A 26,282-nucleotide genomic window follows, 5' to 3' on the forward strand; every position below is an offset into this window, starting at 1 on the left:
ATATAGTTTCTGAATGGTTATTTCAGGGCTGAGCTGCCAGGCTGCTGGGAAACCAACAAGCGGTTTCCTTTCAACAGTGGGGTATGTCCAAACCAGATAGACCTGCTGTATGCCAGGCTAGCCCATGTATAGGTTTTGTAGAATTAAATGTGCATTCCCATCCTAGATATATAACCAGTCAAGCAGTCAGGGAGCTCGCAGAGTCCACCCCTGGGGTCGCTAGGTAGGCACTGAGCAGCCTGCAGTGTGCAAAATTCTATGGAGGCATCAGGCCTTTGAATCAATATCTAGAGTGTAATACGGTAAGTTCTAGGAGAAGGGTGTGGCTGAGCACGCAGGGATGGAGGGTGAAGGTAAGACCATTTTAGTCTCATTGGGAGTGTGCCAAGGGTGCCACAGATGCTGTAACCTTTGAGTTGATTGACAAGCCTGACGTTTCCAGATAGAGACGTAGATGGTGAATTTGGTGGAGGAAAAGCCCCACAAAAGTCTTAGTGTGCAAGAGGAGTAGAGAACATTTGGGACCTGCAAGGAGTTGCATGCAGTGGGAAGATGTGCAGCCACAGGCAAGTCACAGGGTGGGTATTCTGGAAGCTTCTGATATCGTCTCAAAGCAGTGGCAGAATCTATATTCTGTCTATAATCCTTAAACTTGTGCCGTATGCCAAGTAGTAACAAATGTTCACACATTTATTTGAACCTACTTTATCTTATGCAGGAAGTAGACACGTTTGTTCTAACCACTCAGAGCCTACCCAAGAGAACCTAAGTCTCAATCCTTGAGGTAGTTCCCTTGACCAAACTGTGAACTCCCATATCAAAGGGAGCAGTTACACCCCCAGAAGGGTCCAAGCTGATGGGACTTACCTTGGTCTTCTGACACTGTAGCTGGGAATCAAGCTAGAGGGGCAGAAGGGAAGGAGAGCAATCTGCATCTCACTCACCTGAACTTGGATTTGGAGATCCGGTGGCTGAAAGAGGAAAAGGAAATATTAGCAAAGACAAGGTACTTTCTTCCACATAAAGAGTGTTTAGCCGTTCCCGAGGTATTTGGAGTTCCCCAGGACTATGTGGGGACTGGAAGGGTTTGTGGGGCTAGTGATAACACTGCAGAGAATGAACGCTCTGCATTTGAACGTGGCTGGCCCGGCGGACATCTACAAACCTAGACTCTGTGCACTTGAATGTGGCTGGCCCAGCGGACATCTACAGACCTAGTATCTTCTAAGTGTGGTGACGCTTACAGGAGAGGGGAGCACACAGTCCTGACAGGATCCGTGTCTGCCCTCAATCTCCATGACCTGCTGAGCACAGCACCCCTTGAGGAAAGCCATGGCAGATGGAAAGTCTCTCCTGCAGACAACAGAGAACTCTGGGCACAGAGCTCACTGTGGTCCACCAGGATCTTTACCAGAGCTGGATTAGGACGCAGGTGAGGCCACCTGAGACAGCCTGAGGGAAGGTCATTGTTTTCCTAGCTCAGAGCTGCTTGCTAGATCTGAACACATAGCCTCAGGTTCTAAAGGGACATTGTGTGTACTGAAGGTGGGTGTGGCTCTGGAGATCTAAGCACAGGTGGAGTGTCCTGACAACAACTGCCTTGAAGGATCGCTGTGTACTGAAAGGTATTACCCTCGGGGAGGCTGTGGGGCTGTCCTGTCCCTCTAGAACAGATTAGGTAGTTCCCTCCAGGGAGGCTGTGGGACTGTCCCGTCCATCTAGAACAGATTCCAGGAAAGCTACTCAGAGTTAGCAGGAGGAGAGAGGGCAAGAGAGAGGCTTGTTAATGTACAGAAAAGTGAGGGAGAGAGGGAAGGAGAAGGGGGAGAAAGGGAAGAGATAGGAACAGGAGGAAGGAGTATGTAAGTAACCAACACAAAACATTTTGGAAAAAAAACCCCAAATATTTGAAGGTACATTACAGCTTAGCTTTGGGGCTGAGAGAAAGGGGAACACAGACAAAATAGCAGGTTGACTGAGACTACTCAGACAGCCATGGCAAGACTTGTAAAATGGCAACACCAGGGCAGACGGGGGAAATCTCAGAAAGGCCCACTCTGAAATGAAGAACTACAGGCAACCAATGCTGCCAAGAGAGGGGGAATCTGTCTCCTCCAGGGATGAGGGCCCTGGCAGGTTATCCAATCCCAAGTCAGCTGTAAACACACCGCATATGAGCAATAGCAAGTGGATTCAGCGGGTCACATATTTATAAATATATACCAGTAATAATGAAGGAGAATGAGGTCATGAGGTTGAGAGGAATAGGAGGGATATGGAAGGTGCTGAAAGGGGAGAAGAATGATATAAATACAGTACTCATGCAAGAAATTCTCAAACAAAATCACTTTAAATTTAAAAATGCCCACAACCCCTGGCCGTGGGACCAGGATCTATCCCTCGTGCATGAGCTGACTCTGTGGGCCCCATTCCCTATAGGAGGATGCCTTGTTCAGCTTTGATGCGGGCGGGGGGAGGAGAGCTTGGTCCTGCCTCAACTTACTGTGCCAGGCTTTGTTGGCTACCCATGGGAGGCCTTCCTTACCCTTTTGGAGGATGCAGGATGGATTGGGGTAGGGAGTGGGGTTGGAACACGAGGAGGGGAGTGTGGTGGGTGTGTAAAATGAATAAAAATTTTAAAACAAAAATAAGTAAGTAAAAATGGCCACAAAGAACAGAGTTCAAATGAGACATGACAATGACCAGAGACTCTTGTAGGGACATTGGAAGGTGACTGCTTGGAGCCATGTTGTCCCAGTCAGCAAAAAGCAAGCTATGTCTCGTAACAAGAAAACATCAACCCTTCTTGTTTTTTTTTTATTATTAAAAAAAATAAAGCAGAAGCTGTGACAGGTGGCAAAGCCATCGTGCATGAGATAATTATGTCTCCAGGGCACTGGGAAGCTGAGCCCAAGTGCCTTTATTGCTCTGAACTGTTAGCTAAGAACCCTTTTCCACCCCCAAGACTGCCTGCTAGGCTGCAGGGTTTAATCACATGTTAACTGAGCATGTGGGAGGGGGACTTAGAGCCCAGGGCAGCATCTTTTCATCCAGAGTCACCGTTTAATGGGGGATGAAATGTTTGCTAGCTGCTAAGTGGAGACAGGGAGGCAGGCTACTCTCTGCAGCAAGGACGTGCTGAGCTCAGGGATCTTTAAGACTGCGGTATTGGTTCCAGGCTTTCTTGCAGAGGGTCTCAGTGGTTCCTGGCTCAACTCAGATCCTTTGTTTCCTGCAAGTCTCACTCTCAGTTCAATTAAAGTCACAAGCAAAAGTGAGACCTTAGAAACTCCCTGTCAAGGAACTTCGGAGTTCTCTTAAGAAAATGAATCTGTGATATGGGATAAAGGGAGATCAGAGCGGAGTGAGAATTTATCCTCGTTCATGTGTGGCCACTGTTTGGTGTCCTTGTACTCTCTGGTCCAAAGGAAATGGTCCATGAGCCTCCTGCTTATTTGGCTCTGAGTCCTGATGTCTAACCCTGTACACCTCACATGAAGAAGGCTTCTTCTGGCTTGCAGGAGCCTGTGAGCATGACTTTGTCTTCTCTGTATCCAATATATCCCCTTGTTTTAATAGAAGCATATTTCCTTGACCCTCAGCAGCATATAGGAAAGGAGTACTAGCATTCAAGTGGGTCCTCGAAGAGCTGGGATTAGAACTTTTAATAAGATTGAAGACTTTGTTTCCTCAGCACTCCCTGAATATAGGAGCAGTTAGCTACAGGACTTCACAAAATAGGACACTACTGCCTACGGCCCACTGTCTCCTGGGGGTAGTGATAGACTCCATCTCTGGACAGCTGGTCTCATTGTAGAGAGAGGAGCCAAAGAGCAGTGAGCATCTTAGCATGTTTGCCTCCTACTGATGTTTGATATCCGTGCAGAATGCAGAGTCCTGGGAACAGCAGAAGCCTTCAGTGTACCCAATCCCCAATGGGCATGAGCTGCTCCGGAGTTTCTGGATTTTTCTATCATTTATATACAAGTGCAACACCATCCCTACTTCATGTCTCTGGTGGATTTGTTAAAGGCAAGGAAGGGGAGGAGGTTAATAACTAGCTATCACACGAGACCTCCAGAATACACCCCTGGGCGGGGACTTAAGTCTGTTTATCTGCCTGTGCTCACAAGAACCTCCAGGACCAACCTGGAAGACCAAGATGTTCCTCCCTGGTTTTAGCATTCAAAATTTGAGACAACTCCCAAACCATTTTCCCTTTTAGTTAATCACTTTGTATTTTGATCATTATCTGACAAATATCTGAACTCCTTGGAAGCTGTTCATGATTTCAGCTTCCCCTTCCTTCTTTGGGCCGTAAGTACCTTACACTTACTACCTGCAGTGGAAGAGTGTTTTTCCTGAATTGCTCTCATTTTGCGCTAAAGGACAGCTGACTCAGCTTCTCTAATCCCACAACTTGATCACGACCCTAGTTGTTATGGCGAGAGGGGACATATCCTGGGGTTTGCTGAAGTTGGACATCTCTCTAGTTATCGGGTGCTAAACCCAGTTGCTCCCCATTTCTAGCCTGACCCTCCTTCCTGGAACACGGGTTTTGCCTGTAGGGGATCCTCTTGACCACTCTGCTTCTTCCAAGGCTCCCAGGCAAACAATAGACTTGACTTCTAGTTCAGCTTGGCCTTCAGTGATGTTCATGTGACCCTTGACATGAGGCAGATGACCCATCTGGCCTGTAGCTGGGTCACTGTGGCTAATCCCCACCTAGATTCACATAATTTTTAGTGATTCACATATATATATTTTAGTGCTTTTAGGCTATAAAAAGTACCAAGAACACATTTCAAAGATGCCAAGTCTACATCAACAGTGTCGGTCCCCAGAATGGCCAGAGCTGCACACCTAGTGGTCCCTTGGTGGTCCTCCCATTTGTATCTCGCAGGTGCCTTAGTCATTTGTGATTGCACATGGAGCCAGATGTGGTGCCCTTTTAAGTAGCCCTGGAAGGCAGTGTCCAGCCTTGCCTTCTGCAGGAGCTTAGAAAGAGTGCTTGCTTGAGGTCTGATGTTGGCTCCCTTTGATTTCCCAAGGCAGAGGAAATCGACTTCCTGTGTTCAATTCCTCTGCAGTTTCTTTAGCCTCTTGATTTTCTCTGCCTTCTCAGTGCCTTGAAGATCCCCCTGATGGCAGTGAATGCCATCCCTTTATTCCTGTGGCACCTTCTCCTTTCCCTATCCCATTTCTCTCTCCCTTTGCATGGCCTCAGTGTTTTGGTGGGTGCCCTGCACTGACACACTTCCACCCTCCCCTCACAGAGAGTAGCTCCCAGAGTCAGTATACCCCCAAGCTCCTTAGAGTAGAGAGCTCCAGGAGACATTGACAATGGGTGTATTCTTTCTTTCCCCCGTTACAAGTCTACCTGAGGTTGCCATTACCCCATAAACTAGCAGCTGTATATTAGCCTCTTTCCTAATGGCTCCTAATGTCAAGATGATCCTTCGAGAGCACAAGACATGAAACGGACCCCCTCACATGCTTTGTGTTCTTACTGTTTTATAACAAAGACGAAGCTCACTGCGAAGCCTACTCGTCTTTGCCCTGCCCCTGAAATACCGCTTCTCACACACACGCTGGCCCTTAGTTTTCTCCAAACCAGGACTCTCCGCTATTGAGGACACATTTCATTGTTTTACGCACCACAACACCCTGATTTCTAGTCTTCCACACTAGACGGTCAGCTTCATGGAGTCAGTGCTCCTTTTCCGGATGACTATTATCTCTACGAAACAGCACAGGGTGTGACCGCCATGAAGGCTCTCCCAAAGAGGGCTTTCCTGACATCTCCCTCCCACATCTCCCTCCCATATCCCCCAGAATGATTGTCCGTTTGCCTGCTTCTGTATATTCTGTGCGTCAGTTTCTCCAAGTTTGGTACTCGTCTCCTGCTTCCTGCACCTCTCTGAACAAACTGTGACTTATCAGTGGCCGCAAATGCCAGTCTCCATCTCTACCAGCTGTCCACACAGCACCTGCATATCCTTTAGGCTGGCCCTCCTCTTCTAATCCTGCTTTGGCCTTGGTATCAATTTGTCTTATCAAATTTTGGTGAGCCCTTCTTTTGTCTCTTCCCTTGTCACTGCATAAGTGATGTCCTTCTTTCCGCACCCCTCTGCCACCCACGCGACATCTTTACCCCAGCCTTCTCCTTACATGCAAGTCCTCGTCCTGACCTTAAGACTTTTAACTCAGAGGATATAAAGCAATGACCTCTCACTCTGCCCTCAGCCTGCTTCTCTTCTCAGGCCGACTCACTGATGGGAACAGTGGTATCTTAGCTCAACGCTGTCTTGCTGGTGATGGGGAAAGACACTAGAGGATGAAGTGCATGTTATAATTCTGGCACCACAATCGTATCTCTTGTATACAGTGTAGATGTTTATCAACCCCAGTATGTGTAGGAATAAGATCAGCCTCAAAGCAGAGCACATCTTCCTAGGAGGTGACTGACAGACCAGCGACACCAGTTTCCCTCCACAGGGGACAATTGTGTTTGCTTTCCAGCCAGCATCATGGTCTCTGAGGATGTGCTGTTCAGTGAGTTCCTGGTACCAGCTCCCTGGCCTCTCCTGGTTTATACCTTGGGCCATGTCGCCCCAAAGCCAGCGCTGTAATAACCTTGATAATCTTTTCTCCAAACTCCCCATCCTTGATGTCAAGCAAGCCGAAGGACCTAGAACTTATGGGCTAGAAGGGCCCCAAATGCCTGCCCCTATCATTGCTATCTGGGGCCACTTCTAGAAACTCGAGTGCTATTTTGTAGAATTCCAAAAGAGAAAAGAAGAGAAAGGGCCAGGAGTACTGCTTACAGATGTAATTAGCACCATATTTTAACAACACTTTGACAATAATTGCTTCGCGACAGCGCTGAGAAGTCTGCAGTGCAGACTCCCTGGTGCCACTGTCACAGTGAGTGATGCCACAGCCCCACGTACCCTGGAACCGGGCTGCACTGCTCCTCAGTCTTGCTCACCTCCCTCTTCTGGCTCACTCCCAGGCACACTCAGATTCGCCTGCAGCTACTGTCGTGAGGAGGCTGGGCCGGCCTGGCAGTGAGTCACGCTACACGGGAAGGTGCTGTTCTAGCCAGGGAGCATTTGGAGACACATTTTACTTGGGCTAATCCTGCCCAGCGCTTTCTCTCTGCAGTTCCTTCAGTGGTCAAGACAAGGTTACAGCTGTCATGCTCCTGGCCAGAGGAAAAGCGGTCATGGCCTCCCAAAGTGAAGCCTGGGCGTGGCGACCTAGTGGGCATATTCTGCCTAGTGGCATACCTCTTTGTCCCCAGGTTCTGCTTTTGTGACACTAGTAATCAACCTGGTTTTGCCATTTTTAGTAATGAAATCATTTTCCCCTCCATTTAGCGAGTGAGGGTCATGGATGTGGATGACCTGACTCTGTGTTCCAGATCGTGACATCCACATGTAACTGCTCCCATAAACAACAGCACTCTTATCTGGCTAAGTCACAGGTTCCTGGCAGCCAGGGGTTGGGAGGAAGGCTCAGATGCTCAGTATTGCTACCTCCTAGGCTGAGGACACTCCAGGCGGTACACCAGGCACTGGTTCTCCATCATTAGGAGGGCTGCTCAGAGCTGCACAGGATGAGGATCATCCCCAGGCAGTGGAATTCTTAGTTGGTGATTTACTTTGAGGCCATGTTTGTCAGAATAGAAAGGATGACCATGTAGCTACAAGGACCTGATCTATTGGCTCTTATGAAAAAATATAAATGATAGGGAATAAAGAAACAAAAGAGACATCTGAGCACCCTACTTCTGTACTTCTCTGGAGGGCTGAAAGGCTCCAGCATCCAAGTTTGGTGGCCCTCACAGAAGTGAAAGCTTCAATGTGAAGAGCCGACTACCATATACAAGGCCATGCTTCATCCCAGGTCACTTCTCTCTCCACACAGGGCACAGGTTGTCAACCATGGCTCTGATTCTACCCCTGCAGTGAGGAGCCACCCCACTGGACTCCATGAGCCAGCTTCCCAGGCCATGTCTTAGGAAGAACTCAGCACTAAGTTTGCTATGGGTACTTACGCAAGCCTGGCTCCACAGTTTTCGCCCTCGATGTCACCTCCAGCCACATTTTCAGTGTTGACAGACTCAGTCTCACTTGTGGGCATGCTCACTGTGAGGGAACGGAGGCACAGAAGGCATTAAGGGTAGGGAGAGAGAAAGAGCAGAAGAGTATTAGTGTATATCGTACCATTCTAACCCGGGGCTGGCCGGGCACCACATGCTGGCCTGTCTGTGGGGGACTGGTCCTGACACTGTCCTCATCCGGCTGGGCAAGACAGCTGCCAGGACTCTGCAGATGAGCGGGAATGTGGGGGGACCCTGGTGATCAGACCTCACAGGACGCATTTGGGAAAGAAGGATGGTGGCATCCTTCATCTGCCCTCAACTTCATAGTCCCAGAAAGGCAGGGAACTTTTCCATTTGCATCGTCAACTTAGCACAGGGAGAGAAGCCCCCAAAGCAAGACTCCACTGCCCTCTTTCTTTCCCCTGCCAGCTCCCACCTAAGACTGGAGTCTAGCTTGTTTGCAGGAAGGGCACTTTTGCTACTCAAATTTTTTCTTTGATGGATCTGAGGACATTATTTTTCTGCAGTGCACCGTGTCATAAAGCAGTGACACTTAAGGCTGACCTGAGGTGCTGGGCTTGAAGTAACCAGCCACTGTCAAACTCATGGGTTTAGCCTCACACAACAGGGCAGACACAAAAGATACTAGTGACCTGATTCTCCTGGAGCCGATCTGCCCAAGCAATGTCCAGCATCTTTCACCATGGCAGCAGCAGGCTAGATTTCCAGAGGGAGTTTTCTAGCTTAGACTCAGCATGGTGGCTTAGAAGAGATAAATTCTTCCAGTATCATTTATTCAATGAACTTAAAAGTTTAGCTCAAAGAGATTTTTCAGAACTGCCATCATCCTTTTAATATAATATGAATCCATATATGTGTAGGTGTGTGTGTGTGTGTGTATTTACTTTTTTTTTTTTAAAAAAAATGATATGGTCATGATATATTACCAGCTGTTCTCAAACTTTCAGTTCCCCTGCCTCAGCCTCCTGAGTGCTGGTATTAGTGATGTGTACCACAACTCCTAGGGAATTCCTTGGTTTTATCACTCCTTCTTTAGACCAATGTGGACCAGCACTCCCTCCAGAATAAACCTCATCCAGTAAGAAATCACCAGCCCTTGGCAGCCACAGTGTCTATGGCTAGTTAGAATGTGGGCTAGTGACAAGTTCCCATGGGCCACCATCCCTAGGTCACATGGTGATGTGGATGGAGGTGCACTTTTCCCAGTTCCTTTTCTTCTGGTTTAAGGCAAGTCAGGTGGATGAAAAGAATTTCACTTCAAAAAAATGGAAGACATAAACAGGAAACCCATGAGTTGCTATGTTCTGACTGTCACATGGAGTAGTTCTCTTCGACTTAAGATTCTGCCTCAAATTGAGGAAAAAGATATTAAGGGCTGGAGGAAACTACAGAGATTACCCGACTCTATGCTACAGGAGAAGAAAGTGAGGCCAGAGAACGGGTATGATGGTCAAGGTCACCTAAAAAGGGCGAGAGATTGGGCACTGTCCCTGCCCCGTGCTCACCTTGACTGTTCCAGTGTAGACCAAGTCTCTTCTCTACATCTAGGATAAGTCAATGATAGGGAAGCCGAGCCAGGCTCTGGGCACACCACTGGATGGCATAGAATAGTCCAGCAATGTTCAGTTTTATAGCAATGACAGTGACACCACAGCCTAAGGCCTTTGGATGGGATTAGTCATTTGAGGTAGCTTAGCACTGGGGACCGGGAATAGGGGCCTTCAGAGGCTTCCATGGGTTGTAGACAATCCACATTCAATGAGAAGCTGTAACAGTGAGAAGTACTTCGCCTTTCAGTTCATTTATCTTTAGTCACCCAGGACTCCGGGTGTCATTCTTGGGAGGTCTGAGCCCTATGTAGAAGCCACTTGACTCTGATACGTGGCTGTCAGAGAACCCCTTGTATGGGTGTAGGCTGGTGCGGGAGTAGTGGTTCTAGGCTCAAGAAGCCACCCAAACTAGGAACAAGCAGCCTGAGTCTTAGGAGTAAGCATATCCTCTAAAGTCAAGGTACTTCCAGTACAGGGGCTCATTCTGTATTTACAGTGACTGGTTCTGGCTGTCACTATCTAAAGGAATGACTCCATCTTCTATCAGGGAACAGTTGGTGCTGGTTGTCAAGCTTGCTGACTCTATCCAGTGGAGGAGATGAGGGTCAGTGGTCCTCCCCTCATAAATACACACACACATACAAACATATACCAACAGAAGAGCACACATGTGTTTGTGCACACATACACCCCCCCCCCACACACACAAACACCAGACATCAAGAGCAGCATTCTCCCATGCAATCTGTATGGACCAATACACATTTACACACAGAGAGCATAGGAGACATTACCATGGGTCTCTGTAGAGTGACTAAACCAAGCAAACTTCCCTTTCTTCTGATCAAGCAAGCCCGCCGCGGCACCTCCTGTCACAGACACGACGGCCAGTGTCAAGATCAGGGACAAGACATCAACAGAGAACATGCAATCAGCACAGGCATAAGAAACAACCCAGCTCTTACATAGAACACTCTTATCTCCAAAAATTAACAAAAACCATGAAAAGCATAAACCAAGACATGTAAGAAAACAAAACAAAATCTGGTCAAACTCCTTAAGTCACGTGAATTATCAACATAAAACAAATGATGGACCCTTAGTAAAGCAAATGGCGGATGCTAGAAGAGGCTCCCAACCACACTGGCACACGTAACTGGGACTTCCTATTATCTATGTCCGCCAACTGGAAGGCGTCCCGTTTACAGATTTAAGTAGGTAACTGCTGAGATCAAGCTAGTGCCTGAATTTGCCCCGTCCCCCTGGCTAGGTGGCTCAAGCTCCCCCCTCACAGGGACCGTAAATGCCAGCTTCAGTGGGCTCCAGTGCTTCCTTCCCACTTGTCCCCCGATGATGTCACTTGTCTATTGATCTACTTTCTCCCTTCTCTGGCTCAGTCATTGCCTTTCATTCAGTAAGAGGCTCCCCCAATGCCTCAGTCTTGGTTCCAACCCGAGCACATATGCACCTGCTTTGCTTTGAATTTCACCCTTGAATGTTTACTTTGTTCAGTTTTGCATATACTATGCATGCGATTCATACACAGTCCTTTTCACATTCCATTTCCTTTTGAAGAGGAATAACCTGAGAGTCTTGGGAAGCTGTCTTGGGGATCCACTTTTCATCGGAGTTCAGTTTCCTGTGTACAGAAAGCCTCACGCTCTGTTCTGCTCGTGTCTGGGCTTAACCGAAGAGGAAGAAGCTAAAGGACAAGGCAGTCTGGGCTACACAGAGGCCTGAAGTCCCGGGAGCCAACGCTCTAGCTAACTCCCCAGCAAGAGTGTTTCTCCTGATAACACTCATACTTGTGTGCTTCTGTGAGCCACAGAGCCGCTGTGGGAAACAAGCGAAGGGCACGTTGACTATGGCTTATTGATGAGGAGCAGCAGTGACGGGGAAGGAAGTTACCAGAGAGCCTTATAAGAAAGTGTGTGTGTGTGTGGATGAGAACAGGCAAGTGGCCCACGTGCTCCAGGAAAGGCAGTGAAGGGAGCTCATTCTAGTCTCCCACAACTGAGATTATACCCAATGGGCTTTCTTGTTAGTGGGGACTCAGAAATCTGGCTCCTCCCAGAAATGGGTCAAACTTATTGTCCACCTATAGGAAAGTCCATGTCTCCAGTGTACAAAACACAGGGTAGGATAACAGCAACCCTCAAATCAGCTCCGGGGTTTCTCTTTATTCTAAAGAATCCAACCTGAATCAAACACAGAAGTGATTTAACTCCCATGGCCCCTCTAGAGAGGTGCATTCTAGAACAAGAGCTAAGGCAAGAATGGGGGTTCCACGAGGACCAGGCTTCCTGTGGGGGTGTGAAATGGAAGCAGAAGGCTGCTTGTTGCCAGGCTCCTGTGGCTGGTTTGAGGACGCAAGGATGCTGGTCAGTGGCTCAAGGCTCAGAGAGCTGTCAGACAGCAGCACTGTCCAGCATTTGGCTTGACAAGAAGCGTGTCACAGCCAGTTCAGTTTCGGAAACAACTGTCGGATAACTTTAAACGCCATATGAGGAACCCGATAAATATATGGGTGTTCAGATAGAACCACACGTGGTCAGGATACTCATGGTGGGATTTGGCAGAAGCTCCGGCTCAGTTCCCTACGTGACCTGCATGGTCTCCACTCAATCTGCTCTGCGGGTCAAGTCGCATCTAAAGGTCCCTGGCTGACATGAACGTCTCCCGCCAGAATGGCACATTTATGACAGCTTATTCCATAAGCACCTGGAAGAATAAAACAGCTGAAAATGAAGTCTGTGCTCCTGTCAGGAAAGGATCACACAGTAGTCTGGCAGCTGCTGTTTAAGGCAGACTTCTGGGGAACTGTGTGCTCAGAGTCTTTAGGTCTAGAACCATGAATGTGAGACACTTATCCCACAGGTGAGCCAGAAAGCTTGACCACCTGTGGTTACTTAGCTAAGGTGGTTGGCCGAAAGATGGGAAGGAACTCGGAGTCAGAGGACACCCCATTTCAATGTGATTATGTGATTGGCTGTGTCTCTCCAGACATGTTGTGAGGACATACCCTTTGTATAAACACAGTGTGTGTGTGTGTGTGTGTGTCTGTATATGTGTGTCTGTGTGTGCCTTTGTGTTTCTGTGTGTGTACATGTGTGTGTGTGTGTGTGTGTGTGGTGTATAATGTATATACCTATTCATGTGTATGCTGTGATAGCGTGTGTGTGGATGGAGGTCAGAGGTCAACCTCAAGCGTCTGTTGGGAACTGGAGTTTGCCAATTTGGCTGGGCTGGCCGGTGAGCAGGCCCTAGGTGTCCACTTGTCTCAGCCTCCCCAGCATGGGGACTAAAGCGCTCATCACCAGGCCCAGCTTTAGTGACGTGCTGGGGTCAGGCTCAGGTGCTCACGCTTGCACGGTAAGTGCTTTACTGGCCGAACTGTCTCCCCAGCCCAACCTGATGCAGCTTTGAGGGAAGAGGCTGAGGAAGCAGGTTAGAGATGGAGTTCATTTTCTGACTTTACTGCTAACAGGCACTATCACCAAATGTGCATCTCTGTGGTTTGGGAAGGAAGACTCTCAAACAAAACAAAAAATAAAGATTTCTTGAGAAAGCAATTCACAGTTGTCATTGCAAGTGACAGGTGGCATCACTATTTTCTTAGTTTTAGCAGCAATGCCTAAAATGAGTTGCACAGACTCTACTCTTCCTGTTTTATTTAGCATACAGGGTCCTGTGAGGCTGTCAGGATGCCTAAACTCCTCAAGTTAAAGGATCCTTCTTCTCCCTACCAGATAGCTAAAAGCCACCACACCCACTTAGGCAGTATTTTGCCAACAGCTCATTTCATGCCCAGATTAGTAAGTACCAACCCTCCATCCCTCTTAACATCCACTCTCTGTAGCCACTCTTGCTTGAGTGGCACTTGGTAGTCTGTTTCTGTCTCAGGAGAGGTGTAGTTAGTGTCTCTCCTCGGCTTGCTTGGAAAATGACTGGGTAGATACCGTGGAAATTGTAATAAATCATCACAATCTCCACATATAATTTCTTTACGAGATAATGTGGAGACCACACAATAATATACCTCAGAGGAGGGTAGATCTAAGCTGTTGTCCAGTTGGGTGTTTCCAGGCATGTGTGAGTCTACAAACCCTCTGGAAATCTTAGCCCTGGGCTCTGGGACTCCACCATGAGACACCACGTGGAGTCTTTGAATTATGGTGGCACAGCTCATCTGGCAGTCTTCCCGCAGCTGTGGTCAACGAGGAGGCTTACAGCTCTTGGCCCTCGTGGTCCCCTATAGGAAGCTAGCTTCCTGCAAAACTACAGCTCCCTCTGGACGGACCTTCGGGAAACAGACCCACAAGGGGCAGGGCTGATCTGGGCTGGGCCGGTGAATCAAAACTCATGTTTCCCTTAAGAGGAAATTAGCTCCAGCCTGGTCCCACAACATCAGCATAATGTAATACGTGCATTGGAAGATGAACAGCTGCATCCACATAAGTAAAAAAAAATAATAAATCTCAGAAGGGGTTTGACAAAGGTTTGAGAGTCAAAGCAATTTGTGTTTTGGTAAAGGAAAATATTAGTGTGGTCACTCAGCAAGGAAAATGGAAAGATGGGAGTTCTTCCTTTCTTTCTTCTGGAAGAGATACAGGGAGAAACAGTCACATAGAACACACCTAGGCTGGCCCGGTCTCAGATTTCCTACGTATTCTTACTACTGAAGAGGCACCTAAGAGGCATCTTTTCCTGGGGAGAAAGATGAAATATGCTGAGTTCTGAAACTTTTGAGTCCCCAAACAGCCCTGACTTTGTCCCAGGTGTGTGTGTGGGGTCTCTGGGGTCTTCATATGACATCAGTGGGGATGGTCAGCTTCTCCTGAGACTTGCAAAGAAAAATATTGTCATTTTTACAATGTAGCTGTTAGGCCATTATGTGAACTCAAGAGAACTCACCTGCTACTTTTGAACCCTGTCCTTCCCCGTTGAGAGGGAGTTACCACACCAACATAGGCATTACTGGCAGTGGCTGAAGGTGTTTCCCCATGAGGACGAATGCTGGTAGGAGTTCCGGGGTGACTCCTGGCATCCAGCCCAATGGCAGGGCCCATCCACTCCTATATGAAGCCTTGCCATTTACTCGGCCAGATGACCATTTTATTACATTTTTATATGAAGAAATGGTATAGCTAGCATTTGTTTTCTTAAAGTACTAATGACAGTATGGCTAACAAACAAAAAAATTTCTAGTGCCTAGCGTTACAGGCTCCACCCCCTTTAACTTGGGCATCTCATCTGCTGTGGGTTGAATTACGCCCCCTTGAAATCTACATGCTGGTATCTTAAACACTCTTGACTAGAATGGATGTTTCAGGAGACAGGGTCCTTAAATATGTATAATTAAATGAGTCCACAATCTAACATGACTTGTGCCCCAATAAAAAGACACCTGAACAGAGACAGAGGAGAGATCAGAGAAAGATACAGGGTGAAGACAGTGCGTATACACCCAGGAGTGTATACAGCCTCGTAGCCTCTGCGGAGCCAGCCTGACCTATACCTTAATCTGAGATTCCAGCCTCCAGAATCAGAAAAAGAATCCATTTCTGTCACTTGGGTCTGTAGTATGTTATTAGGCAGCCTAGGCTGTGACGGTACCTGTTTCCACCCATCCTGAAGAATTCTCCAGGCAAGCTGAGCTGCCTCATCGCTGTCCCTCAGCCACTGTCTAAATGGCATCAGATAGCATCCATCCCTCCTCCGGGGAGGGTCTGGTCCCTCCACCTCATATCCTGTAGGCAGGCAAACTACTGCTCTAAAGCCAAGTCTAGACGGCCACTTATTTCCATGAATAAAGTTTTGCTGGGTCCCAGCAGGGGACTCTTCTGATGTTGTGGACTGGTCATCTCTCTCTAGAGAGCAGAGCTAGAGACCTATGGGAGACACCTCAGGGCCTGCAGAGTCAGGGACTCTTACCGGTTGAACCATCCCAGGCAGTGCCTGCCAATCCCGTAGCCACTCATTCATTCTTGGAGGCTCAGGTTTAGCCTCTGCTGGCTTCTAGAACCATCCACTGCTCCTGGGCCGTCCTCCTCATCTAGAGCACTTGAGTCACTTAGTAAATAAAATCTCGATACCAGCTTTTGTCCTACCCAAAAGCTGACAGGACGTCAGGTAAGCCACTTAGCTTTTCTGGACTCCCATTTCCTCCTCCACAGAGAGATCGTGATATTATTTACTCAAAGAGCTTTCTGTATGGGGTAAGTGGAATAATATTTGTAAAAAGAACTCTGTAAAATAGTCACTGACATAAACACTCGCTAGTAGTATCAACTAGTTTTAAACTGTTTTTCTTAAAGTTTATTATTTCTCAAGTAAACCCAAACTTTCTCAAGGCTAGGAACTTCGTCTTGGAATTCTCTAAACTCATAGTCTGATTCTCTGCAAGAGTAGCAGTCATGCTTTGTACCACCATAGCTGTCAGGATACTCCTATGTGCTGCCCGACCTGTGCTCCGAACCCCAAGAGGTTGACCTGTGTAAACCATATCAAAGGTCCTGTTTCTGAGGCTGGCCACTAGCAAGAGTCTGTGGCTGGGTCAGAGGAGATGGGGCTCAGGTCCTCACTCTGCTACTTCTGGGCACTGGGCATAGTGGCTGCAACTTGATGCCAAAGGCTGTGGCTCTCTTCACACGGCTGCTCTCTCCTTTGTACCTACAGGCAGGCCCACAGCAAAAGCTCCCCGACTGCTAGTTTAGGGTGCTGTTCTGACTTCCTGAATCCCCTGCCCATCTTTCTGGAACCCTGACTCCATCTTCATCAAGATCTCCTTAAACCACCCGTCTAAAGCATTCTCTGTGAGGACCTGACAGAAGAGCACCCAGGGTGTCATGCAAGGACATGCATTCCCAGTGATGATTCAAAGGAAGATAGGTACCTGAGGGGGAAGCTGGTACATGGCAGACAATGGATGGCAACGAGTCCAGGGCTTATCGCCACATCAGGCCATGCCTGGCCAGTTTGCTTAAGTCCACACCATGAAGGGTGAAAGATAACTGGTGGCTCACTGTGGTGCAGGGGGACACAGCCCAGCCGGGAAGGAGGTTGATATCCTAGCTGTAGATGCTGCTCTGGTCACTCTCGGGAGGAGCAGCGGCATAGCCCATGTGATGGTCTTCTCTCTTGCAGAATAGATACTTGCGTTCATCATTTTTCTATGATTAACAGATCAAACCCACGGCCAGAGATCTCTCACTGTGCGGGTTTGTGAAATCCAGGATCTGCCACCCCCAGTGCCATTGGTCTAGGACACATCAAGGTACTCCTGGCCTTGGATACTAAACAGCTCCAGAGTACACTGATGTATTTCCCAGTTGAAGTCCTGTGCACTCCACCTCCAATGTGGCTGAGTTCATCTACATGGTTGGTGAAAGACTTTCTTATAGGACGAACTCACAGTTATGGAGAAAGAGGGTGGAGGCAGCGAGAGAGAGAGCAGAGAAACAACGGGGTACCAGTGACAGCCGGTCTGTCTGAGAAGGAAGGTCACATGAAAAGGTACCACCACTTCCAGAACCTTCTCAATCACTTCCTGTCAGCCCCGGCCAGCTTAGCTTCCCCCACATCAGCAAATTAAGCCTAGGGCTGATTCTAAGCCAACAAGGAAAATATAAAACCAGATCAAATATGAAAACAGAGGCCTTACTTATTAAAAAGGAGCAATGCAGGTGTGGTGTGCCATCATCCTAATTATTACTACTGCTGCGAACTGGGAGGAGGTATCAATGGCTGCCCTTAGCTCTACCTCTAAGAAGGATGCTGGGGCTGTTGTGATTCCAGCAGGTTAGAAGCATCCAGCACTCCAAGCAGAAAATCCCTTTCCAGCACCATGTCACTGCGACTGTAGGAGGGTGAAGAGAGCAGGAGGAGGCAGGGAGGGAGCTCGAACACAACCGGACAGGCTGCTGAATGTGGGTGCACATCTCTCCTTTCCTTTCCCACAATGCCTACCTCCGTTAGGAGTGACAGGGCCAGGGACAGGCCCTCTGCAGCCCAAAGGGATGCGGCACGGATCCTCCGCACACGGGTAGGAAGGCTCTTTTGTAGGGCTCCTCTGTGAACCCAGTTATTTTAAGCATAAAGTTCTTCTGAGGTTACAGGGGGTGTTTTTCTAGTTACCGAGGCTTAGAAGAATATGTCGCCTTATCTGGCATGGTATCAAAGAAAAGAAAAAAGACGCGCGTCCCTGGTCTCTTTCTAAGTGTGGTCCAGGTCTGTCTTAGGCTTTGTCCCCCAGCTATACATACAGTGTAATACTCTGTCTTAATACGAACAGCCCAGCTTTTCAGCATTTGCTATAAGCTAGCCTCTCTTTCAGGTTTCACACATATGAACTGACAGCACCCATGTATGAGATATTACATGAGCCCATCTTACAGATGAGGAAACTGAGGCTTGGAATTTAATCACTTGTTCAAAGCAATCAGCTAACTAGGACCCAGGACTTTGAAGCCAGGTAGATCTGGCGCCAAGCATCCTCTTAGCCACTGCGTGTACCAGATGAACTGTTTATTCTAATCATGAAAAGGGCAAGGCTGCTGGAGGTGCCCAGGTCATCGAAGAAGTCCCTTAATTGATGACCCTGTCATAGCCTCCATGTGAGCACCTCATGAGCTTTGGAGCTAGAGGTCTGCTTCTGAATCCAAAATTCTTCTGGCAAAGTCCCCACAGTCCAGAGTCCTAGTCACGGCGGGTGGGGCTAAGAAAGGCTCTTCGGGGAAGGGAAGGTCTGTCTTGTGGACTGAGGGGCATGCCGACGTTCATGAGCTGTGTAACAGCACCAGGGCTCCTCGGGCAAATTCAGTCAGCTCTGTTGCTGTGGCCCCTTGTATTGTGGGCTGATAACTGTAAGGATACCTGGCTGAAAGGGAGCAAAGACACGAGCAGTCAGGCATAGAGAGACCCACTGGACAAAGGCGGGAAGCGGAGCAGGAGGGCTGGCCTAGCTCTCTCTAGCCATAGCAGGAAAAAGCAGCAGCAGCAGCAGCAGCAGCAACCTCAGGAGCCTCACTGACATGTGGTACTGTGACAGCTTCCAGGGCCCCCTGGGGGAACTGACTGCTGGGGAAGGCAGGAGAAACTTTCAAAAGTGTAACCACTAGTGGACACATGAGACAGATGAGAAGGCAGAGAGAAAGCGGAGCAATCAGGGTAACTAGCCATTCAAAGGTAATTAACAGTGCCGTCAACAGTGCCACCCCCACAGCACCCCAGACCAGCATGGGGGTGTTATATAACTGCAGGCAACAGCTGAGGGTGCTGACAAGTGCCCTGGGTTCTTTAGTAGCAGCACTTTCCTGGGTCAGAATCGGGACAGTGAACCTCTACAAGTTAGCACTGTCTCCTCTCTGGGCCACGCACACATCCATTCTGCAACAGGGAACTCAAAGAGACCGGCAGTGCCAGAGTGGTCACCGAGAGGACTCGAAAGCCCAAAGATGTAGAGAAAATTTGAGTGGATCTATATATTATTTTACAGAGCAGGAAACTGAGGCTCAGGGAGGGGAGGGAAAGGAAAGAGGGGTTGTCTGAGGACATTGAGCTAACTCAGATTAAAGCCAAGACCAGGAACCAGGGCTCCTGACTTGCTCTCCTTGCTCTGTCTCACCTAGATGAGAAGCAGAGAATGGGTTTTAGGGTCCAAGGATACAGACCTTGGGGAGAGGCGAGTGTGTGCCTCCTGCTATGCAGACATCCATTCGAGCAGATAGATGATCTTAACCTGACCTTTTCTTCTGAAAATGGAGAGATAATCCCACTGCTCTGGGAAGGTTTGACGAGGATTAAAGACACTATAACTAAGATGAGGAGTTTAATTAATAATGGCTGCCAGTCATAATACTAAAAAACAATATAGTATGTGTGTGGAGAATACTGGGCAGGCGGAAATGAAGTGTAGGCTGACACAAGGAACCTCAAAGTCACCTTATGTCTCAAAGGGCAGCAGGACTCTAAGCGCTTAGTGGCGATAATAGCTGTCTCAGGGTCAGCCCCTAGGAATGACCGCAGCTGCCTGGTCCTTTTGGGGCTGGTATCCATTCCTGCTGTCTTCTTAGCATGAAATAGTTAAGACGCCTAGTTGGGTGCTAAGAGAAACTTACCCATAGAATGGCCTCATCCTGGAAATGCTTAAGGCCTTGCAAAAAGACTGAAAAGTCTCGAACTTCGGTTAACATCAAGATTTAAGTCCAACAGGGAAAAGAGAGCTTTTAAAACTCCCTTCTGTGTCTCTTGGTTTTTTTTCTTCTTTAGAGACAAGGCCTGTCTACAGCTTCAAACTCTTAATCCTCCTGTCTCAGCCTCCCAGGTGGAGCCACCACACCGGGCTTAGATTATTACGATTTTTTATAACCTTACGCTGAACCAAGGCTGTACCAGAGACAGTGTTCTGCTCTTTTAGCCTGATCTCTAGCATGTCAGGAAAGTTATCTGTGACCACCATCTGGGCTCTGCGGTGGGCCATCTGGCTTTGCCAGCTCATCAGTGAGGTCAAGCTGACATCCTGGAAGACTACTACCACGGATTTCTGTGTTTTAACTAGAAAGAGATTTAGATTCTATGAAGCAATGAGATCAGGAGCACGGCGATGCCGGGCTTCAGCTCCAGTTTGGTTTTAAGTAGATTATAGTCTAAGCGTATTTTTCAGTATGCAACAATTGGGTTAGTCTAATGACAAATGTCATTCCCAACTATTGCCAGAGCAATATGCCATTTCCATTAGGAGTAAAGTTTCCTGGCCAGATTAAGACATGGAAAATAATTTTTGGTTATCAACAATTCCCTTCAGTCTCACTGATCAGATTAGGCCTAGCTACGGAAAGAGGAATGTACAAATTAGATGCTGTTCTCTATTTATTACCAAAATGGTCCCTTTCCACTCCATCCAGGAGTTATAGCTGAGATCTTACTGGGTCTCAGCTGGCGATAACACCCACTCCATAAATCACTGTTCTTTGCCAGCATTGGGTGGATGAGCAGTGTGCTGAAGATCACACAGTGGATGGAATCAAACCTCAGGACCCTTCGAAGTGAGACCAGCCTTACAAGCCTAAAATGCCTTCAGTGTTCTGGACCCGAGGAAGCATGGGGCATCTAGCCTCACTTGCCTCTTAACCATTTGCTGACAGCTATTCTTGGCTGGCTAGCTGGCATTCCTGAGACAGGATGAAAGGCGAGAGATATTTCCAGAGCTCAACCATCATATATTTGAAGAAGAAAGGGAAAAAAAGGCAAACGTGCAAAGAGAGAAACATTGTGGAACAGCCTTGCCTTTAGAGAAGTGTAAAAGAAAGGCTGGCAGATAAACAAAATGGAAGATGGAAAATTAATTTACAGATCTGATTCATTATATATCCTTAGCTGAATCAAATGCAGCCTACTCTGGTTTCAGATCTGACAGGGTGACAAGACTGGCCCAAGTCCCTGCTCTTCCTCTTTTTCTCCCCACTTCCAACCAATATTTACTGTCCATCCATACTGTCCCAGGCTCTGCTAGTGCTGAGCCGACAGAGGTGCTGCTTCTAAGAATGGACGGCTCAGCACAGCATAGGATAAACAAGCAAGCAGACACAAGTACATTAGGAAGCACTGTGCAGCAGGTTGGCAAGCATGCTGGACTTGCGGGGGGCGAGAAGGGGGGGGGATGCAGTCCTGCAGAGGAGGGGCATCGAGAGGGGAGGAAGGCTTAAAGTTAACCTTGGTCCAGGTAGCTTAGGTTTCCCATGCAGAGAAATTGAGATGTGTGTTGGGTTTTAAGGTGGCTTTGGGGGCACAGACTGCTGTGCAGGGTTCCCATGTCATTCCAGAAGTCCAGGGATGGCAGGGTTCTAGACTCCTGAATGCCTTAGCGCTCTGATAGACTAGAATGAGCACTCCAGGTCTGACCAAGACACCTATGGTTAAAGCTAACATAGATCACCCAAGTGCCGTGGCAACAGCTCACCAGAGCTAGAAGGCGTGTTTTTCATGGTTGATCTTCCCCCTCTATGTACCAGCAAATGAGTGTGGAGAGGCAAGCTACAGATTAGTTACTGAGTGGGGCCTGAAGGGACAAGCTTCCAATTTTCTCAGCCACTTACTAGTTTTATTCCAACACAGTGTTGGGACCCCAAACTCCAATAATCCCATTAGAAAATATAATTATATATATATATATATATATATGTGTGTGTGTGTGTGTGTGTGTGTGTGTGTGTGTATACATACATACATACATGCATACATACATACATATTTTTACCCTTGAACTTTTTAGCACTTGCATACAATGAAACATATCTAGCCACCATTTTCTCCCTTCTAAATCCCACCAACATGTTCCTCTCCAAATTTCATGTCTAATTTTTGGGTAACTCATTAAGTCCAGTTAGTGCGGCCCCTATGTGTCCAGGTGTAGGGCCATCCACTAAAACATGGGAAACATAGCAATGGCTGCACACTAGAGAAAGGATGATTTGCACCCATCAACTACCAACAGTCAATAGGGAGGGGTGGCCCAGAGAGCGCCTTCCCGGGTTTTTCTTGCATTAATAAATTCTCAACTCCTCTAGTCACGGGAAAGGACTTAAATTCACAGAACAAGAGAAGGGACTGTGTATATCCTAGATAGATAGAAATGACGTCACACCCTCCATAGGCTCTACATGAAGGGCTACAGTTTTCAAGAAAGCTTGGGATCTTCCTGGGGGAATACGGGCACTCTGCCTCATGATTAGCAGCTGACCCTTAACTTCCGTATCCATGCAGAGGGGCAGAGTAAGCTGGATACCTACCTGTCCACAGGGACCCTCTGCCACGGACTCAATTTCATGCCTAGCACCTGTCCACCCTCTGCCTCTGCTGGGAAGCTTCTACTCTAGCAGGACCCAGCTGGCCTCAGTGAAACTAATAAATACAGGGAGATGCTAATGAACTCTCCAACAAGAAATGGGCTCTTGATTTCCCTCCATCCGGTGCTTGGCGTGAGCGTGCACGCGTGTGTGTGTATGTGTGCATCTGTGCACATGTGTGAGAGAGATCTGGAGGACTTTGTTAACATGATAGCTGGACACCACGGTCACATTTCATGAGTCATGTGACGTGCTCATGCAATGGATGGACCTGCTAATGTGTACCTTGGGACAGAGGAGGGCAATCCAAAGCTTTCCCCCGAGTGCCAGCCAGACAAGCATGGAAGCAGGTCAGGTCAGAGCAAACCTAGGTGGTTGAAGTAACTTTCTGCTCTCCCACATAAGGTGCTGGATTTCTGAACATGGGAGTCCTCAGAGTGAGGCCTGGGGCATGTTAGTTAAATTCAGTCTCAAGGACTATTTTTCCTCTATTATTATTTATTAAATTTATTTGACAATTGTATGTAATACATTCTAAATACTCTCACTCCCCAACTTCTCGCTGCTCCCTCCTGCTCCCACCAGCCTTCATTCCCCACAGTTCCTTTCTCATGTCCATGTCTTTTTGTTTTGTGATCTACTGAGTCCAACTAGAGTACTCCTCTGAGTGACCATGGGTATGGCACAATCCAATGGATCCTGGTGGGCTCACCATTGGGTGCACATCTGAATACAATACCACCCTCCAGAACCCATCAGCAGCTAATCTTTCATCAGGGAAGGGACAGAGCCCCAAGAGCCCTTCCCTATTCATGACTGGCCCAGTATTTATGAGTGCATCACTGAGCTCATGATTACAGTGGCTATTGTCATACCCTTGATGACTTATCTTTAGTGAAAGATTTAAGGGCCAGCCAGAAGTCCTATGTTCAGAGACTTTAAAAAGTCTTAACATTTGTGTGTGTGTGTGTGTGTGTGTGTGTGTGTGAGTGTGTGCATGTGTAAAATAACCCCAAACAAAGAAACTTATCAGAATTCACACATATGTTTCTGGAAATGATAGGTTATCAAAGGTTATCCAAGTTGGGCATGGTGGCACATGCCTGTAGTCTCAGTACTTGGGAGGTAGAGGCAGAGGCATCAGGAGTTCAAAGTCAGCCTGGACTTAATGAACTACCATCTAAATTTACCCTGAACCCCTCAAAAATCCCATCTGTTCATTACCCATCTCACCAGAAAGACCTGAAGATCTTCGATGGGAGTAGTTTCTGTCAGTCTGAGGGATGACTGAGAACGACTCTCAACCGCAGTAGATGCTTGTTTATTTGTGATGGAGTCGATGGCTGATACTTAGCTTTACATTTTTCCCCTATAGGGCGTCTGGTGATGGAGGAGTTACTTTCATTTAATAAAGAAACTGCCTTGGCCCATTTGATAGGCCAACCCTTAGGTGGGTGGAGTAAACAGAACAGGATGCTGGGAGAAAGAAGCCGAGTCAGTGAGTGGCCATGATTCTCCCACTCCAGACAGACACAGGTTAAGATCTTCCCTGGTAAGCCACCTCGTGGGCTACACAGATTATTAGAAATGGGTTAGATCAATATGTAAGAGATAGCCAATAAGAGGCTGGAACTAATGGGCCAAGCAGTGTTTAAAAGAATACAGTTTCCGTGTAATTATTTCGGGTGTAAAGCTAGCCAGGTGGCGAAACATAGTCTGCCGTTCCTATCACTACAGTCTGGACAAATTCTCTGGGTTTGGTCTACCCCAATGACCTCATCAGAGCCCACCCATGCACTGTGGGCGTCTGGGACTCAGTAAGAAATTTGACTTCTCTAATAATTTGTCCAGCAAGTGGTTTCCCATCTGTGGCTCCCACTTCATTACCCAATTCTGAAGGCTATTTTTCAGGGCTTGGTGTGTGTGTGTGTGTGTGTGTGTGTGTGTGTGTGTGTGTGTGTGTGTGAGGGTCTCATCCGAATTTCTGGTGCCAGAGGATCTGCATCTGACTTTGATGGCATCTGTCTCCTGGGAGCAGTGTGAGGTCAGGGTGGTCTCTGGAGCATGCTGGCTTCAGACTGCACAGTCAAGAGAAGCAAGGAAAACAGTGAAGTCTCCTGAGATCTGAGTACATCCTTTATGGATTTCTCTCACTGGAGGAGACGTGGGATGAACCCTGGCCATAAGGCAGACCCAGGGAAATGCTGACTATATCTTTTTAAAAAAATGTTTTAAGACCAAATGATTATGTTCATGTCCTTGACACATATCTAATATAAATCAATGATATTCAGATTATGCTTGCAAACTGCATGGAGCTCTTTATGGCAACCGCAGTCTCCTGGGCCCTCAAATTTCTCTATTTCAATATCGCATTATCCCGAGTCCTGCGGGGCACACAGCAGGCATGTGGTTCTGTTGGTTAATGATGATTGCAAAAGTGACTCTACAGAGTCACATTCCCAACTAGCACTGGTACAAATATTTAATCTTCCTTATCTGGGTAGAAACTCCATGTTTGGTTCTACTGTGTGTTCATCTTTATCTGCTCATCCAAATAAACATGTATCTTACAGTAAGTTTCAGAAGGCTGGGTCCATACTTAAGTTGTCTTAGTAATATGAGAGAGAAATTCCAATATGAGTAAACATTTAACAGATGCATTTATTTTTTATCTTGAGGAGAAGAAATTCCCATTTCTCTCTTTTTAAAAACTGCATTAGTCTGTATAGGGGTGTGTGTAGGTGTCAGAGGTCAGAGGACAACTTTGTGGAGCTGTTTTTTCTCCTTCCAAACCATTATATGGGTTCCAGAGATGGAACATGGGTTTCCAGGTGTGCACAGCAAATAGTTTCACCTGCTGGGCATGCCTTCCATCAGAATAGACACTGGACCTGAAAATGGACTATGTGATTGGAGCAGGGCCTCTCCACCAATGACGATGAGCTGGAAGCATCAGCAATAGTCTTCAGTGGATACCTTGGAAGGGGGTCTTCACTGGAGCCTAGAGGAAGGCTAGAGGCAGCCAACGGGGCAGCGAGATCTCATTGTTGTCCTGGTCTTTACCAGATAGAAGAGGAACTTGGAGACCAAGACTGTTTCCTCACATGGAAGCTACACATGTCCCTTTCTTGTGTCTTGGGATGGCCCTTGAGTATCTACCGTGTCCTTCTTTGTCAAGGCTGTCTATGAGCAGTTGCTGTGGCAAGGCCTGGTGCTGACATGGCTATGATGGGGACATGACTAAAGACTGGGATCTGGCTATGGTCTTGTTTGGGCCACAGATACACTGGACTGATTGAGCCTCTTCCTCCCTCCTGTATGGTATCATGAAGACCTGAGTCCTTAGATCTCTGGCAGCTAATCCAGGTCATGCTTGAGGCCATCCTAAAGCAGACTGGAACTCAAGAGACTGAGGAATGAGAAAGAGTGGGCCCAGGTTTTGGTCAGTGTTTCCTGCCAGTGTCTCCTCATCCCGCTGGTCTTCAGCAGCACTGCCACTTTTTCTGTGGTTTCTTAGTTCTCTGGTCTTACTTTGCAAATCTTTTCGGCAGGTTCTTTTTTATAGTCAACCTGTTTCCAAACCTCAGCTTTAGTTCTTGGCTTTACTTCCTCTCTAGTTATTCTTTCCTAGTAATGTCACCCTGACAAGTGTGTCTCGGTGCCTTCTCCATGTGGCTGACCTCCCAGATTACAGCCCAGTGTCACCCAGACAAGAGTGTCTTGGTCCTTTCTCCATGAGGCTGACTTCATAGA

At 47.6% G+C, this 26,282-nt stretch overlaps 1 protein-coding gene across 7 annotated transcripts in view; it reads right to left on the reverse strand.

Moving 5' to 3' along the window:
- Cacna1c (calcium voltage-gated channel subunit alpha1 C) overlaps positions 1-26,282 on the reverse strand; it is a 562,276-nt gene that overhangs the window by 122,929 nt on the left and 413,065 nt on the right. For 4 of the 7 annotated variants that reach the window (XM_026788226.1, XM_026788225.1, XM_013352952.2 and 1 more), the window contains exons 10-11: positions 8,063-8,153; positions 945-971 (exon numbers count right to left, since the gene is read on the reverse strand). In XM_026788226.1, coding sequence (XP_026644027.1) covers positions 945-971; positions 8,063-8,153 — 118 coding nt within the window. Of the gene's footprint in view, positions 1-944; positions 972-8,062; positions 8,154-10,475; positions 10,551-26,282 lie in introns of all 7 variants that reach the window. The other 3 variants (XM_026788224.1, XM_026788222.1, XM_026788221.1) reach the window with 1 other exon arrangement.

Source organism: Microtus ochrogaster, unplaced genomic scaffold (assembly GCF_000317375.1).
Source record: "Microtus ochrogaster isolate Prairie Vole_2 unplaced genomic scaffold, MicOch1.0 UNK1, whole genome shotgun sequence".
NCBI lineage: Eukaryota > Metazoa > Chordata > Mammalia > Rodentia > Cricetidae > Microtus > Microtus ochrogaster.